The sequence below is a fragment of the Halictus rubicundus genome, chromosome 2, assembly GCF_050948215.1.
Source record: "Halictus rubicundus isolate RS-2024b chromosome 2, iyHalRubi1_principal, whole genome shotgun sequence".
Classification (NCBI taxonomy): Eukaryota; Metazoa; Arthropoda; class Insecta; order Hymenoptera; family Halictidae; genus Halictus; species Halictus rubicundus.
The window spans coordinates 7,742,516-7,760,718 of record NC_135150.1 but is presented as its reverse complement, the minus strand read 5'-3'; the positions used below and the strand labels follow the sequence as shown (position 1 = coordinate 7,760,718).

The following is an 18,203-nucleotide window of genomic DNA, read 5'->3' as shown; positions in this document are numbered from 1 at the left end:
ACTGTAGCTAAATATACGAAAAAATTTGAGATAGTGGTGATGACAATAGCTCATTATTAAATTAATGTTCAAGATGGTCGCTTTTAAATTTCGATATGAAATCTGTATTTGTTCGAATTTTTTCGGGTTTTCCATTTTTTACAACTAGAATTTGCAACTACAAAATTGGAAAAAAATAAAATACGTATCATTACAATTAATATTATTCTTAATTTATATTAATTAGAAATTTTGTACACAAGATTTACATGTTAGTTACATATTTCATATAAAACAATTAAGCTGTACGTTCTAATCCTGGTTAAAAAAATAATGTGCCTTCGGTTTTATGCTAAAAGCGGCTCGGTTCTGTTCCCTGCTTGAAGTTGCTCGGTTCTGTTCCCTGCTAGAAGCTGCTCGGTTCTGTGCCATGCTAAAAACGGCGATGTCACGAAAGTGGGAACGCCGAAACCCCTGGCACCGACGAGATATTTAGAAAGACTGCCAGCCTTATGGACCCGGACTGCCAAAAGTAGAGTGACTACGTTACCGACAAAATATGGTTTTACGGGGATCAAGTTTTCGTCCTTAAAAAGGAATATTTTGTCGCTGGTAAAGGGCTCATTCGAAAGAGGAAGGTTCAATCTAATGCGGGCTGGTCATGAGCTGACGAGATTATGAAGATATTTAGAAATATGAGCGTTAGAAGTGGGTCAAACATTGACGATGCACGTGCCGTGGAATTCAAGCATTTTTATGCCATTGGATGAGATTTCTGGATGATGTAGAGACCAGCCCGCATTAGAAAATATTTCCAGCTACAAATTGAGCTATAATTTGTCTTGATTCTGTTGCGAAATAAAGGCGAAAACTTGTTTCCCGTTTCGGCATGGCTTTCTAGCGTCAGAATTCATGATATCGATAATATAGAGCAAAAAATGTGACAAATTTAGTTGAGCTGGAGCTTATCAGGTGGCGCCTAAGTAGGAGGACTGTCGAAGTGGGATTGGAGGAAACTGCAAGCGTAGATTGTAGTTATGTTCGACGCCTATTCGCTCATCGGCAACGTGCGTCTGTATATGTGTGTATATGGATATAATTTTCCTATACATGCAAATACTCCGCTAGTTTGATGTTTCGGACTCATGCAAGCAATGTGCAGTTGTCCATATACGCATATAGCATAGTCGTAGCTGTAGCTTCATGTATCATATGAAATTGCGATCACATTTGTATACTGATGAGCTTACATACAGTACCACATTATACAAAAGAGAAAACGAAATTGTTAACCCTTTGCACTCGAGTGGTGACTCTGAACCACCACTAGAAATTGTTGTGGCATTATTTCAAAGAAATTACAACAAATATTACAATGTATTTGTTACATTACAAAATTTGAATTGAACAGATTACTAAACATTTAAATATTATATGTGGAAATCGGATCAGTTTCGTATGAATAAAATGAAAATATTCGACCTTGGCCCAGAACTCACACAAAACATCCTTGCTTCGGTCGATTGTACGAGAACTTGTGTGCAGCAAGCTTGTACTTGATAGAATTTGTAATCGTCAATTAAATGTGATGCTAATTATATCATGTTCGGTGTAATTTTTATCGGAAAAGAAAAGAGCTTATTCCGATGAAAATGAGTCCAAACACCACATCATTTGAACTATCTTCAATGAGATTGTAATTTTTACCGTAACATTACGTATCAATGAAAATTGTTCGATTACACTCGAACTTGAACTCATTTTCATCAGGAAAATCCCATCAATTCACTCGTCACAATTTCATGAAGGTATATTGAAAAATCTAAAAGTTTAAACTTTCATTCGTGCGCGATTCTTGATCTGCTTACATTGTATGCCGTTTGTCAGTCGCTGGGTCTTTGAAGTTCGGACTTATTTTAATCGGAAGAATCTTGAATGTCCATTGTTATTACAATTATAAAGATAAGACAACAATTACTGAAAATAAAATTTTCCAGTCACCGCATTGCTGCGGTCAATTTTCTTTATTAAGCATTTCCACAATGAAATGTGAATATAACTCGTATTTTTATAATCTTTTGTAATGATTGGCACCCAAAAAGACAAAAAAAAATGTACTTAATTAAGCATAGTAAGCAAAGACATACTTGAGTGGTATCAACGTCGACTACGCATAGCGACGGCCCTGGCGAGTCGCGAAAAGGCTGCAATGGCCGTCTGGCGCGAACGCGTCGCGCACACGCTGTCAATTAACATTTTCTGATCCTTCTCGTACATTAAGGGAACCAAATACTTTTCGTGAATGGTTTCTTTACCAGAAATGTCTGTAGAATGCATTCCTGTATAGTAAATTTCTGCTAGATACAGGATTTTTCACGTAAATACAAAAATAGAGCGTACAAAGTACCCGCGTCGGCACATTTTCAAACTTTAACAACCATTTACAACTATTAGGAAGTACATAAAAATATAATTGACTATATGAATATGTAGAGGAGAGTCCCCTCTATCTCTTGACTCAAATTTGAACTTTCTCGCGTATTTAGTTTTTGCGTAACACGTCGTTTCGTATCAAAATCGGGCATTTTTACAAAAACCAAAATTTTTCGAAAACGTTGCGTGATGGAGCACAATTCTACTTTCAGATTCGGTTTTAGGATGACAAAGTCTATAAGAATCACCCAACAGGTATTGCAAAATTTTTTTGGTGTTGGACAGTGTTATCAACATTTCGCGTGCAAATGGTTGAGCGAGTTTATGGAACCCGTTGTCCCACAGCTGTTTTTGTGAAAATCGTTACTCGTCTTAGCAGTTTTTGTTATGGCATGTATTGGCCATTAGATTTTTTACCATTCGCCTCAACAGCTCGTGCGGGTACCATAAACCTCGAGTTTTCCGAAGGGACCCGGAAGCTAAGCAGGTAGGCGACAGCCGGCCACGTCATGCACCGCGGGCCCGTCAGAAATCCCGCTGCATTACCAAATTTACGGGGTCGCCCCCGCGTTTATAGAAAGCGCGTCAAGGGCGAAAGGAGTCCCCGAAGAAGTACCTGATTGGCTAAAAAGGCTAATTCAGGCCCGGCCAATCAGGACGATTTGGGGAACCGCTAAAAAGCTTCGTAAGCTTGAAGGCGAGCGTTAAGACTTAGCACAGACCAGAGTCGAGTCATAGTCTAGGCTGGGAAAACACATCTCTGTAAACTCAGAACTTTAATAAAAAACTTTCCTACCACGATAGAACGCGTTGAGAGATTTAGTTCAGATTCCCCATACCTACAGACGGTATACCTAAATATCTGCGGAAAAAGATTATACAATAGAACTAGAACTAGAATTTATGCCGTAGATAAGATTCATTTATTTGTACTAACAAATTGAATTTACACTCCAACGTAATGTTCTCAAATGATTGTCGTTCAGGAAACAAACAAAGGGGAACCGCATATTTTCAACTCGTTTAAACTTCAACTCTCACTGTAATGAGTGTTGCTGAATACACTGTTGGTAATGTTGCAGGTGAATAGAAGTGGCAATGGGTAATCGATGCTACAGAAAATTGGTCCATGAAAATATTTCATTTGTGGTTTATACGATATTACATTGATGATGCTATAGTCGTCTCCAACCGTTTGCATGCTATATTGTCTTGATGCCACACCCGGATTCACCGATAATTTATGCATTTAGAATCTTATTACTAAAAATCGATTACTTATTAAACAGCAAATAAAAATTATGCTTAAACGTTATATAAACGTAAATGTAATTTGTTTTGTTTAAATAAAGAATTTACCATATACATCATTTATTTCAATAGTATAACAATTTAAATAGTTTAAATCATCATAGTAACATAAGGTATTCCTCTTTTTCCATTGGTTGAATTCATAATGAAGTAATTCAGGTTGAGGTAAGGGAGAAAGTTCGTCATTTACTTTGCCCGCGCGTATTCTTCTTACAGAATTTACACATATTCCACTTCGAGATGATAAGTAAACGATTCCGAGAAAAAAAAACAGCTACGTGTTTTGTGCTGGTTTCAATATCCAATTACATAAAGGATCGCATCGTTGAGCAATTACATTATTTGCTTCTTTCTTGTCGCGTAATCAATAAATATGACCATTAAGTGATTTTACAAATCTACGAAATTATCATTACCGATAGGAAATTACTAGACTGCTAGATTTTTACGTAAAATGAAAGTCGTTTAAGTCTATTGTAAGAAATTGAAGTTAAATAAAATTATATCTTCTCTTTTAAATAATATAACAATATCCTATAACGATTTTAACGACCTTAAAAAGTCGAAGATAATACATATAACAATATATTTTAACAATTTTAACGACTGTAAAACGTTGAAAATAATATAACAATATCCTTTAACAATTTTAACGCCTTTAAAAAGTCGAAAATACTATAATAATATGCTTAAATCCTCCTAATGTCTTTTCAATTTTGTATATGATGTATTAATTTTGATCACGAATACATAGAATCTGCTGTTTAGTAATTACCGTTTATGTACACGAAAGATGACAAGCTAAAAATCAGATCCTGCGAACAACAAATTGGCTCGTTCTACGCGGAATCCGGATGTCAAGAGTGTGGCGTTCAAGAAATCAATCATTCTCTGTGTGTCCCACTCCCGGCTGGTTCATTTCATAAAACATTGTTCGCAAATTAACCTTGCGTGGCGATTGGCGGCAACGAATTCAAAAAGAACGCCTACGGAACACGCCTGCTGGAAAAAGACGGCTGCGTTCGCGGCTTTTGGATAGCTCATTGCCCGATCAGGTAACATCAGTCCAGGATCACACTCCACCGGCAAGCATGCTGCTCCTGTGGCTAATGTAAGTGATTGCACGCGGCAAACAATGAATTATTGTTCGACAAACAGTGACGGTTGGACACGTTTACCTTGGCATTATCGGTGACGTTTTTTTTTCAAGTTCAAGTGCAAGTGGTGCAGCACATGCAATCAATTATTTCTCAATTCTTTCCGATCGTTCGTTCGTACGAACAAACACAAAACGAAGAATATGATTTTTGCAATGTTCATTAAAATATCTCCACGGAAATCTGGGACGTTATATACGGCCACGGTGTGATTACCAAATTATCATTAAAATGACGGATTTTAATATTTTTAATTTGCTATTATGAAAATTATAAAAGTGCATCCATGAGGAGTTATTTAACAAATTTATTTCTGTGGGCATGCATTATTAAAGAAATGGCTAAAAATTTGGATGGACACATTATTGTTATCTTTATAAAGTAATGTAAAATAGTTATTTTTAGTGTTCCGTAAACCTAGTGTTCAAATAGTGTGTTGTACAATTGAAGTAAGAAATACGGAGGTACGACGATTCGGGACTTATTTTTCTGAACTCCGCCACTGTTCGCAACGTTTGTTCGAATTGCAGAACAAATCACTCATGAATCTACTGGGTTTTCCTCTACAGATGTCATCTAACAGTCGCAACATCGTTACCGACCGGTCTACCGGTCGCCAGGATCTGGAGGATACTGGAGGACACAGCGAACGACACGGAAGCACTGCTGGACCACGACTACCATGAGAATCGAGAGCAAAGAGTTTGCGAGACGGCGTATTGCAATCAGATCGGTGCGTTTTGTTGATGTCGTAACGTAACATTTATATAAGTTGCGATTTTCTCGTGCACGCGTGCCGCGTTATGTAACCGACTGTTCACGTTCCGTGGAGATACAGTGGATCCAAAAAATTGAAATTGTCAAAAACATTAGTACGAACATTTTGGACACATTTTTTTGAAAGACCTACTTTCTCAAAAATGCTATGGATTGATACCGTTGTAAAACCGTCGGAAAATTTGTTCCGTGGCTGAATCCACCACAGATTTAAAGATGTAAGTCTCCTCTTTGCAACGACCTCTTAAAAATTGTTGTACGATTTTTTTCACCGTTTTATTATAGTTTACAAAAGTAGACCAATTGTTCGACTATCTTTTTTTTTAATGAAGTTATCACAGTTTAAATATCGACGACTTTACTCAAATCAGAAATTTAGTGTTCAAATACTTTTCTCGATCCACTGTATGCATTGTACGTTATCGATCACGTGAAAAGGAAACACCCGATATGCGGTCTCTTTTTTTACGGGACACTGACTCACACGTGCTGCGCGAATCGAGTACGCGGGAAATGGAAAATTCTTGTTAATTGCGATATCTCAGCTCGTAAAGTTGACGGTCATTACCATACCTATGTACCAATACAGAAAATGTCTGGTGGAAAAGAACTCGTTGATCAATGAATTTTGTTAATGAAGTCTGTTAGTCATTGAAACAATACTATTTATGCAACTACCAGAACAGTTAAATTTTACAATCAAGAGGAGAAAAAATGTGTACTTTACGATTATTGAGAGTTTACAGTCTTCTAGTATTATAGCATTCATCTTTATAGATGCTTTTACTAAAATCACAATTTTCGAAATCTTTGTATTTTTATGAAACGTTTCAGAAATCTTATTAGCAATACTCGGTAGTTTTAGTGTTAATGTTGTTGACGATCATTAATACTATGTCTAGACGGTACGGTATGCTATACATCACAACGTAATTGCAGTATGATTCGAGTAGATAACGCAATTTTCTGATCATCATTATTATCGAAAAATGTGAAAAATTCATTTAATATTCTAGCTAATTGAATGTATCGTCTTTACGGAATGTGTAAAAATAAAATGCAATCTTATAGCAATTGTCCTGTCTAGACAATCACATACTATTTAAATGAAAGGTAGTAAGTACACCAGCTCGTACACTGGGTGATCAAATTATTAGCATGAAAAATATATTTGTTGTCCATGTGACAGATATGCCGTCTAGAATGTTGCCAAATTCGCATTTTTCAAACATTAATAGTCCATAAAAAATAATAAGAATTCGGTGTTTTGTAAACTACAGTTTAAAAAATGATTATTTTAATGTAAATTTATTAAATTTTGCACGCGGGTCTAACAATTTGACTACCCAGTGTGAGTAATGAAATCAAGATTTTTAAATTTCTTTTGAAATTACCGCTTTTTGTTGTTCCATGTTTCTTTAATAAAATATTTATTTGTTCTTGACAAGTCAAAAGTCATTATTAAAGGCTTGATGTAAAAAATGATCGCTTTCACTTTAGATTGTTTGATTTTATTTCAAGTTGTTTCTCAAACAATTTATTCGGTTCTATTACTCAATTCTTTTCATTTTAATAACAGCTAAGAAGATTCTCCAGAGCATGGACGCGTCGGCAGATCCTTGCGAGAATTTTTATCAGTATACTTGTGGTTCATGGGACAAACACAATCATATACCGGATAACGAAGTGGAATGGTCCGAGGACCAGGTCATCATGGAAATGACCTACAAACGTCTTAAAGGCAAGAACAGGATCTTCATATCAGTTTATAGAACTTTTGTTTCAGTGCTTTTCATTTTTTTAATTTAACATCCTCCTTTCATTGTATTTGCCGTTTTTCTTTGATTTCATATGCTTTCCGTTCAATCAAAAGGGAACAAGTTGACGTTTCCCTCAAACGAGCCTCTAGAAAATTCCATAGTGGACATTTCAAATCTTCAGATTGTTTACGTTGCGTACACTTCATTATTTCTATATCTTTTCTTTCAAGACGTCCTCGAGGAATCAGATAAACCTACTGATATCAGTCCGGTTAAGATGGCGAGGAAACTTTATCGTTCCTGCATGAACGTTGGTAAGGCACTGATCGTAAAAATATATCTATAAAACATAGACTAGCAGAATCATACAGTATTTCTATTTCTATTCGAAGTTTTTAATTAATCCTAAAGTGGTATTATACTGTTTCCTCAGACTAAGAAGTACCATACTTGGATCTTCCTAAAAATTCAGTTAACATTTTACAAAAATACTTTTAGGCGTATTGTTTAAGATTACAAAACCCGAATGTTCGAAAGAAGTTAATAAAGTTTCATATTTACAATTCTCTTGCAATGCTAAATTTTACTGGGGTCATGAGAGACCCCACGGTACCATTACAGGGTCAATGAAAGTTTCTTAAAAATAGTCATTACAGTGAATTTTCGATATATGTCAACAACAGGGGTCTTGATGTCGTTTATCCTCCAGGGTTCTTTGATCCGCGCCGAACGTAGAAAAGAACAGTGATGTTCGCCGCCGAGGAGTGAAAACATATTTGTCTTATATTTTATATGTCAAAGTCCCAGCGACAAATGCTATTGACGAGATCCTACTATTCTGTGATGCAGTGCTGAACGTAGAAAAGGACAGCGAAGCTCGAGTGGCCTCGGTCGCTTAGGAGTGTAAACATAACACGGGTGAGGTACATCGGTGTGAGATCAGGAGACCACTACTAATCCAATAACAAAACTTCTTTATTTTTCACTGTTTTTTTTTATGGGACTTTCACCAACACATCCGTGGCACTTTTCTAATGAAAATGATACCAAATATGATATAATTTCTATGCTATTTACTTTACTTACTAGCCCGTGAGGGGCCCGCGGTAGTGGGGATAATTTCGCGACATTTATCATCCAGGCCTCGGCGACATATATCGAGAATTTACTGTATTTACTTTTTGTTTCTACCACAAGCTGACTGAACACAACGGACCATTATAATTGAGTTCAATTTTTACGTAACTACTCAGTCAGTCAAACTTGCTTCGAGTAAATCTTGATCAATGTTTGTGATCGTACTTTGCGAGCAAAAGCCGGTCATTTTGATATCAAAAGCCTGCTTGAAGCAGGATTTGGTCCCTATTTGCAAATGATTTGCTACCAAAATTTGTCGACAAATTCCGAGCCTAATGCGGAAATAAATGGCTCGGTATTTGAGTGCAAAGTTTGCATGCAATATTCCATTCCAAATGGAGAGCAAATCCAGACCAAACCTTGACTTCCTTATAGAGGATAGATCGGTTGCACTAAGAGTAAATATTGGGCAAAGTCGGAGAAAATCTTTCTGTAGAAGGGAAAACGGAATTCGAAATTAAATAATTTCAAGTTCTACTTATTTTTTCTGATTGATTTATTTACAGATCTTAAAATTATAGTGTGTTTTCCCTCCTACAGCAAAATTTCCTCCGATTTTGCCCGATATTGACTCTTAGTGCGTACGACCTGCCCTCTATACATAACGAGGCCAAGGTTTTGTACCAATGTGCTTTCCATTTGCCATGGAATTCCGCCTGTAAACTTTACACTCAAATACCGCATAATGCGGAAATAGATGGGTCGGAATTTGTAGACTTTTGGTGGCAAATTCAAAGCAAATCAAGAGCAAATTGTTTACTGGGAATTGTTTTATGATGTGACATCAGAGGCTATCGAGAGAAGGGGTATTAGACCAATTCAAGACATCCTTGATTCTACCGGTGGATGGCCAATGGCAATGCCACTCAAAGCTTGGGACTCTCACAAGTTTCCTTGGCAAAGGATTGACAAACATTACATGACATTGATCGGCAATAGCGCTTTCTACAACATCGAATATGAAGTCGATCAGAAGAATACGCATCAATACGTGCTTACGGTAAACCATTAGAACCATTAGAACCATAAATTGAAATGTTCCTATTAATATTTTGATCCAGCTATAAATCTGCAACTACAGGGTCGTCGAGGTAAATCCGGAAAAGTCATTCTGTTAGGTTGTCCCAAAAGTTTCTTTGGATTCAGATCACCTGTTCATTATTGTTTTATTTTTTCTTATTTACTCATTCAATTTGCCGTTTTAGAAATCTAGTCTTAATTTCCAATGAATACATTAATGGAACACGAAACAAACTTTCGGGACAACCTAATATAAAGAAACACGGTTCAAATTCCAGGAAAAACTCAATATATTCTTTTGCCAGTCTAGTGAATGGTATTACAATAGAATGGAATTAGTCGATGTAGCCTCCGCTAGCTGCCACGATCTTCTTGAGTGTGTACAGTAGTCTCTTCGTAATTGTCGTATCGTTAAATCTGCCGAGCGACAGTTCTATTAGAGGTGCTGCATTCTTTGTAGTGTATCGAACTTAGAGAAGAATAGTGATTGAAAGAGAAAGAGGGACTGATGTTCGGGCGTTCGGCGAACATCAAAGGACTCGTGCTAGCTCAGCCTTTTAAATTCAAAATTCCTTATTTTTGGGTCTTCATCAATGAAACTTGTATTATCATATTCGTCTTGTCTTTCTAATTAAAATGACACCAAACACGACGTAGTTACGATCATAATTACTTGTGTAACAAGCGAACTTAAGAATTTGTGTACCTCTACCGTAAATGTCAAATTCAAAATTTTAATTGCTTGTTACACAAATAATTGTGATCGTAATTATTTCGTGTTTGGTGTCATTTTAATCAGAAAAACAAGACGACTATGATGGTAAAAGCTTCATAAAAAAAAAATTGGAAGTTATGATTTTTGCATTTAAAAGGCTCAGCTGGAACAAGCACTTTGGAGCTGGAACGCCCAAACCTCAATCACTCTTTCTTTTTCAATCGCTACTCTAGTCTACGTTCGGCACACTGTAAAGAATATAGTACCTCTTCTAGAACTGTCGCTCGGCGCCAATAGATACGACAGTAATGGAGAGAATACTGTGTTTGCTTCACCTACATCTTATTTGTAGGACTTCCCGAAATATTCTGGATTTATCTCGGCGGCCCTGTACAGGGTCTTAATAATTTTATTGAAGACAAAAACCTTTGTTTTATGTCGCAATATAACTCGAATCAAATATTTTGGTTCGTTATTTCTTGCTGTTGCAGATAGATCAGGAGACAGAGTATCCTCTATCAACGAAGAGAGACTTGAACAAAGTATTCAATGACAATGACACATACGCATTAGGCATCTACCGTATAATTGAAACTTTTGCGCAGAACAAAGGTTACCATGTGCATCAACATCAACTAATCAATGACGTGGCAAAAATGGTGGCCTTTGAGATCGATCTTCTGAATGTAATCATTTTTTCTCATCGTTCGCAGCATATTCTTTCGACAAAAGCCATTCAATCGGAAAATGTGCATTTTATAGATTATCGAAGCGGACAAAGAGTCACACGCTTCCACTGAAAACTACGACCGAATGACCCTCGCAGAATTGCAAAATTGGTACAATAGCTCTGGCGTGAAAGCTCCTACGGCGAAAGTAATTAAACTATTAAACTTATTAAAAATAGTTATTATCGAAACATGTTCGACGTCATTTCATATCAGTAGACTGCCCATTTTTATGCAAAATAAAAATTGCCTGCATTATTTTCAAGCTGTAGAAGCCACGTAGACAGTTATTTCTTTTCTCAGTAATTGTAAAAAGCTGGAAATTATGCAACAGTATATTCAAAAAACTCTTTAAATGATTTTACTGTTTTCCATTTGATCAATTCATTTTTGCTATTAATGCATAAAATCCGTTAGCATATTCGATTACTTGATTCTAATTTACTATATGGAACTTGCAAAAAGAATTTGTAATGCTTGAAGTTCAAACATGTACAAATCCTTGCACAAACATATACGTAACCAGCCAGTGCGTTTTTATGCAAAATAAAAATTGTCTGCATTAATTGCAAAATGCAGAAACTATGTGGCTATATATTTATCTTCTTAACGAGTTTAGCGACTTGAAAATGGTACGACACGCGTTGAACGAAGTATTTTTGAATTCCTTAAATGTCTTTTCCGTTTCCTGTTTGATCTACACAGTTCTGCCATAAATACATAAAATCCGCAGTCTATAAACATACTATGCTTCGAACGGCTTCATTATTCATCGGCGATGAATCAGCATAGGCGGTATCGCGTAAAGGAAACATTAAAACATCGGCCGTTGTGTCCTTTTCCGCCGAATTTTCGTGTTTCGCCGATCATTAGCGAATAATTCAGTGAATCCCGGAACGAAGGTAAATTGTATTTTGGCCTGTGTAAATACTTGCAGATCAATTTCTTGGAAGTGATGCAACACGTGTTCAAGTGGGCTAACATTAGCATAGACGCGTCCGAACCGATTGTAGTGTACAACCCGGTATTCCTTCACAAGCTGGCGAGGCTACTTGGAAATACTTCGCAACGTGTGATTGGTAATGCCGTGATTATACAGATTTTACGGTTAATGGTAATTTACGTTCACCATTGGCAGTCGCTGTTTTCCCGACGGAGCTAAAGTTGTTACGTGACGCGACCATCACGATTTGATATTTCCCTCGGATGCTCATTGACAGTGAACCACGATCTTCTGTCCTCATTATGCTTACCTTTTCTAGTCAATTACGTCCAGTGGAACATGGTCAACAAATTTCTGTCGTTCACCACGCAAGAGATGAGGAACATCGTTTTCAACATGTCCTATTCGTCGTATAACATTTCTAACTACATGCCGAGGTATACCGCACGCGAAAATGGCGCGGAATACGTAACTCGTAATTTGGTTTTCAAAACTCTAGAACTATCAAAAATTCTAGCCGTTTTTTATTTTATAAGCGTTGAAATTATGCAGATACTTTTCCGGGAAACTGTTAAGATAACTTCATTCATTAGAACGAAGTAAGAATTAAACAGTTATCTTTCGCACTTACAAATTCTGTCCGAGCTTATACAGGGTGGTCCAATAACTTTGATCACCTTGAATATTTTCGTTATTTGTCATAATATGAAGAAATTATATTATTCGAAACTTGTATGGTACAGAGTGGGAAATATTGTGATACAAACATTTTTTCGATATTTTTCTATATTTTTATAGAATAAATATTTTAATGTTCCTTATTGATCGAATACAATAGAATAATTCCGTATATACTTTTAGATGGGAAGTCTGTGTGCTCAACATGAAAATGAAAGACGCAGTGTCATATATGTTTGTCAAAGAGTACGTTTCGGACGACGTAATCGACAAGGTGTGGTTTAAATACGACAATCAACGGAACAGTATACACAGTGGTTCACAATGCTGATACTTTGAATTTCGTTACTTTTTTCCAAGGCAAAGGAAATGGTTCGAAGAATAAAAGAAGAGTTGAGCGGTCGTATAATGCGGTCTCATTGGCTATCAGATACAGTGAAAACGGGACTAGCGCGGAAACTACACTTGATCGTTACGCAAATTGGATATCCAGATTGGTACAAGGACGATCGAGCTGTTGTTAAATTTTACGAAGGGGTATCGAGTCTTTGTTCAACAAAAATATTATGATAAAAATATAATAAGTTCTCAATATACTTCTTTGAATTTTCCACAGTTGAAAATCGGTGCAGACTACTTTCAAAATCTATTAAATTGCGCCGCACACGAATTAATTAGAGGCTTGCAAGAATTCAGGGGAGTCGTCAACAGAACCGAGTGAGTTTTAAAAGTGCTTGTAAGCATTAATTGATCCTGAAACAATTTTTGCATCGATGATATACAGGCTGATTCAGTTAAGTGTGCCATCTAAATTATGGAGAACAGTTTGAGCATCGCTTGCATTAAAAATCATTTATACAGAATAATATACATAATATGCATATGCATATACCCTACAGTTTTTTTTATTCAGGATTCGATTCTCTTCTCGATCGCAAAATTAAAATTTACCATTCACATAAAAAACTCTCGATTTAAAGCAAAATAGAAAATTTATATCTCGATAAAAAAGCAAAATAGAAAAAACTAATTATTACATTGTACGCTACTCTTGACACCATACAACTTTTGTTTCAACCATTTTTTCATATATCAAATAGTTTACATGTAATTTAGGTGGCACAATTAACTGAATCACCCGGTACATGTGTATATTTCAGTTGGTTGGATTATCCTATTACGGTCAACGCATTTTATACTGAAACAATTAACGCCATTAGTGAGTACTATTTCGTAAAATGGAAAAGGTTCTGATACATTCATCAGAATGCAAAAATCAAAAATAATTTTTTTTTAGTTATACCAGCAGCTGAACTACAAGAGCCTTATTTCACGCCACTTTTACCGGAGTAAGTTTTATTACTCTACCATTAGATATTTGCTCGTAGTTTTTGTTTCCTCTTTTATGTAAAAAATCTCTTTAGAGACTTATTGCATACACATGTGTAAGTGTGCGAGCCATTAAAGATGTGTATTTTATCAGCGCCATCAATTATGCAGCCACTGGTTTTGTAATCGGCCATGAGCTGTCTCACAGCTTCGATAACGAAGGTATGATTTTATTACAAATTGTTGAACTTTCTGAGAGAATATTTATGTTCATAAATATTCATTGCCAATATTTTATTATATCTTTATGTTTAGTTTATTTTATGCATATTATATTTTGTATATTTTATACTTATAGTTAGATTAGATTATACATAAGTCTTTAAATTAAGGTAATTATTCCCTATGTACACATAAGACTGTAATGGCTGCAAACCTAAACACAATAACATAATAATAATAATAATAATAATAATAATATTTTAATAAATAAGTTTGGTATCGTTTGAATTATTTATTTCATTCAGGGATCAAATTCGATGCGAATGGTTATAAGTCTGGGTGGATCTCTCAGAATGTAATGGACAAGTATGAGGACCGTACGACTTGTTTTGTACATCAATTTGGTAATTACACTCTGGATATCATAGACGAACAGGGAGACTTTGTTCAGGTAGGATTTCTGATTTTATATTCAGGCTTCAAAAAATTACTTGAACAAACATTTCTAAACCTTCATTCTCTAAATTGTAAGCAAACTTCAGTAAAGTGGAAATAAGTCAAATTTTCTTTTCCTCGGGGAAATCCTGTTTATGTTCTGTGAGAATAGTAAATTTTGTTTCATTGTTTTACAAAAATTTGCACCTACATAAATTGTAAATGCAAAAACATTTACAATTCTAGAAAAACTACAGGGGTGTGTCTTAGTACATGAATTAATATTTATTTATAATTGCGTAATAATATTTTACAATAGCACCTTTATGATTACCGTAATTGTAAAAGAAAAAAATCATAGATGGTAGTTTTGGTGCTTTAGCGTTAATTGAAACAGAAAAACCAGATTAATATAATATTGAATAATTGCCATTGCTTAATAATTTTGGAGTTCGGAAATATGGACGATGCTCCGCAAAAAGGAAGCATTAACAAAACTTTATCATATACAGCTGGATGGCAAACTTACACAAGATGAAAATTTGGCAGACTCTGTTGGCGCTCAAGTAGCTTTCTCAGCCTACAAGAAGATAGCACAACAAAAACTTCAGATGAAGCTGCCCGGATTAGAAAATTTTACCGAGGACCAATTATTCTTTTTAGAATTCGCAAACGTAAGTTGCACTCAATCTTATATATACAGGGTGTCTCACATAAATGGGAACACCTAAATATCTTTCGTATTTACAGTCCTATCAGAAAACTTCAGAGGACAAAGTGACACTATTGCAGGGGGCAATATAATGGTGAAGAAAAAAATTTTTTATGTCGTGTTTTTTAATGAAATTTCAAGGTCACCGATGTTTTTTTTTTAATGGAATAGTATATTTTTTTACGATAGCATGATAGACAATAAAAAACTGAATTTAGTAGATACCACCTTTTTGACCTTGAAATGACCTTGAGCAAGAATAATCATGTTGAAGCGGATGAAATGTGGAAGTTTAAAACTTACGTGTTTCAGCAAAGATTGCGCGTTGTTTACGTCGGGTTGATCTTTACATATCATAATAAATGTTCGAAATGTTGACCATCCTCATTTATGCAATGCTACAATCTTTTAATAAATGATCTGTAGGCATTGTCGATTTCCTGAGAAATGAAGCACATGCTGCAGTAATCCTTTGCCGCATACCCTCTGGCGTTGTGGGTTTATCTTTGTACACAATACATTTTATCTTGCCCCATAGATAAAAGTCCAATGGTGTCAGATCCGGAGAACGGGCTGGCCATGGAATTGGTCCTCGTCGCCCAATCCAGCGTCCAGGATATTTCGTATTTGGCACCGTTCTAGCAACTTTAGAATAATGCGCTGGACAACCACGACGGAACATGCGTGTAACGAAGGACAAATACGATTCACAAATTTTTCACGATACAAACATACTGCTAGCCTCAAAGATTGGTGGCTTTCGCCATAAATGAAAACCATATCGATTCGTTCCTGTACAGTATAACGCATTGTTATCACTTTCACGTTTTGAACTCGAATAATGCAGAAGGAACAACGTACTTATTCTAACCGATTAACCTTCTGTTAACGATCTCAATGATACATACACTAACATAAACATACGCTGTTTACTATGAAAACTATTTCGAACATTTATTATGATATGTAAAGGTCAACCCGACGTAAACAACGCGCAATCTTTGCTGAAACACGTAAGTTTTAAACTTCCACATTTCATCCGCTTCAGCATGATTATTCTTGCTCAAGGTCATTTCAAGGTCAAAAAGGTGGTATCCACTAAATTCAGTTTTTTATTGTCTATCATGCTATCGTAGAAAAATACCATTCCATTAAAAAAAAACATCGGTGACCTTGAAATTTCATTAAAAAACACGACATAAAAAATTTTTTCTTCACCATTATATTGCCCCCTGCAATAGTGTCACTTTGTCCTCTGAAGTTTTCTGATAGGACTGTAAATACGAAAGATATTTAGGTGTTACCATTTATGTGGGACACCCTGTATATTAAAAATAGAAAATAACCATAAATAATATTACAAACGAATTCATGGTCCTCACAATTAATCAGCTGCAATATTATTTTAAATTAAAATCTTTCAAGATTCAAAGATTCATTGATTATTTATGAGATGGAGTAAATGCACAAAATGTGAGACATTATTTTCTACAGTAGAAAATACTTCAAATGTTTGTAAATGTTTGTTTGTTAAAACAATTTACTTCTAAGAATATAAAATATCAATGTTGTTTTAATAACATTACTTCTACAACAGCAGGATTTTTATAGATTAATCGATAAGCTTTAATTAAGGACTTTGTTACTAATAACTATAGATTAATTATAAAATTAATAATAGAGAAACACTTGCAAGTGCATTTTAAACCTTTCGAATATTTTTAATGCTTACGGTTTACCATTTAAAAATGGAATTGATGCAAAATAAAAATTCTTTGCATCAATTCTAAGATGCAGGAGCCAAATAAACATTTCATTCTTTGATTAATAATTTTAACAAGCTGAATATAATATGTCCTACTAAGTGGTACTATTTTTGTCATAAATTCATAGAATCCGCTATCTATTTATCAGACGTAAAATAACATTTCGTTTAATTTTAGAATTTACGTGTCCGAAACCTTGAAGCTTCAAAGAAACTGTTAATTTATTTATAGACTACAGTTCAGTAACGTATTGTATGTAAATGTACCGTAATTAATTATCCAAATTCAATTCCATAGGCCTGGTGTTCGTACGTGAGGCCAGAATATGAAGCAGACGTAGTTAATAGCGACGAACATAGTCCCCCAAAATATCGCATTATTGGAACGCTTTCGAACATGGCTGCTTTCTCCGAGGCTTTTCAATGTCCACAGAATAGTCCCATGAATCCACGACATAAATGTAATTTATGGAATTAATCACGAAGAGTATGTTACTTTGTAACATTTTGTACGTATTTTCTATTGATGTAAATAGATTAATATTCGGAAATAAAATGTAAATAGCGTTAACACATTATCTATTTGCAATTGTATAACAATTCTGAAGAACCTGTGAGTCCTAGTTAAGAATTTTTTAAAAGACCGGAATTTCGATCGTGAACCAACACATCACTCCTAGTAACGGAATCAAATTATTTTTTTTTGGGATTATCTGTTAGAACTTTTATTTAAAATCACTTTTATTTAACCTTCCGACAACGAACGTTTCTGATAATTTTACAAAATATTTGGATCCATTTAGGCAGCTTTTTCATTAATTTCTTCAAATATATTTTTAAGGGTACTTTGTATACGTTCTTCGATTTTCTTATTTCATCCAATTGAACAACTGGCAATTTTCATGAATTAGCAGAAGCTGAGTAGTTCGTACGATGCTTTTGAAATGATGGCTCAAAATGGATAAATATATTTTTAATAAATGCAATGTTAAAAACAGAAAAGAATGATAGTTTTGCTCTAACAATTTTGTTTTCGAGTTCTTAGCAGTTACAAAATCAGGTAAATGTACCTGCTATATGGCAACCGGTCATCACACACGAG

General features: G+C 35.2%; 1 protein-coding gene across 1 annotated transcript; it reads left to right on the top strand.

Annotated features, from left to right (window-relative positions):
* The first annotated feature begins 4,679 nt into the window (after positions 1 to 4,679).
* LOC143363925 (membrane metallo-endopeptidase-like 1) lies at positions 4,680 to 17,679 on the top strand. Its single transcript, XM_076804456.1, has 18 exons — positions 4,680 to 4,834; positions 5,450 to 5,613; positions 7,237 to 7,398; positions 7,648 to 7,731; positions 9,343 to 9,554; positions 10,781 to 10,975; positions 11,052 to 11,165; positions 11,955 to 12,096; positions 12,280 to 12,397; positions 12,822 to 12,912; positions 12,999 to 13,175; positions 13,255 to 13,355; positions 13,799 to 13,857; positions 13,936 to 13,987; positions 14,122 to 14,189; positions 14,495 to 14,640; positions 15,137 to 15,298; positions 17,400 to 17,679. The coding sequence occupies exons 1-18, from the start codon at positions 4,815 to 4,817 to the stop codon at positions 17,577 to 17,579; spliced, it is 2,247 nt and encodes a 748-aa protein (XP_076660571.1). The 5' UTR covers positions 4,680 to 4,814; the 3' UTR covers positions 17,580 to 17,679.
* The last annotated feature ends 524 nt before the right edge of the window (positions 17,680 to 18,203 follow it).

Coding starts and splice junctions, on each gene's coding strand:
- LOC143363925 (XM_076804456.1), top strand. CDS start 4,815: ATGCTGCTCCTGTGGCTAAT. Junction 4,835..5,449: donor ATGCTGCTCCTGTGGCTAAT/GTAAGTGATTGC, acceptor TTTCCTCTACAG/ATGTCATCTAACAGTCGCAA. Junction 15,299..17,399: donor TCTTTTTAGAATTCGCAAAC/GTAAGTTGCACT, acceptor TCAATTCCATAG/GCCTGGTGTTCGTACGTGAG.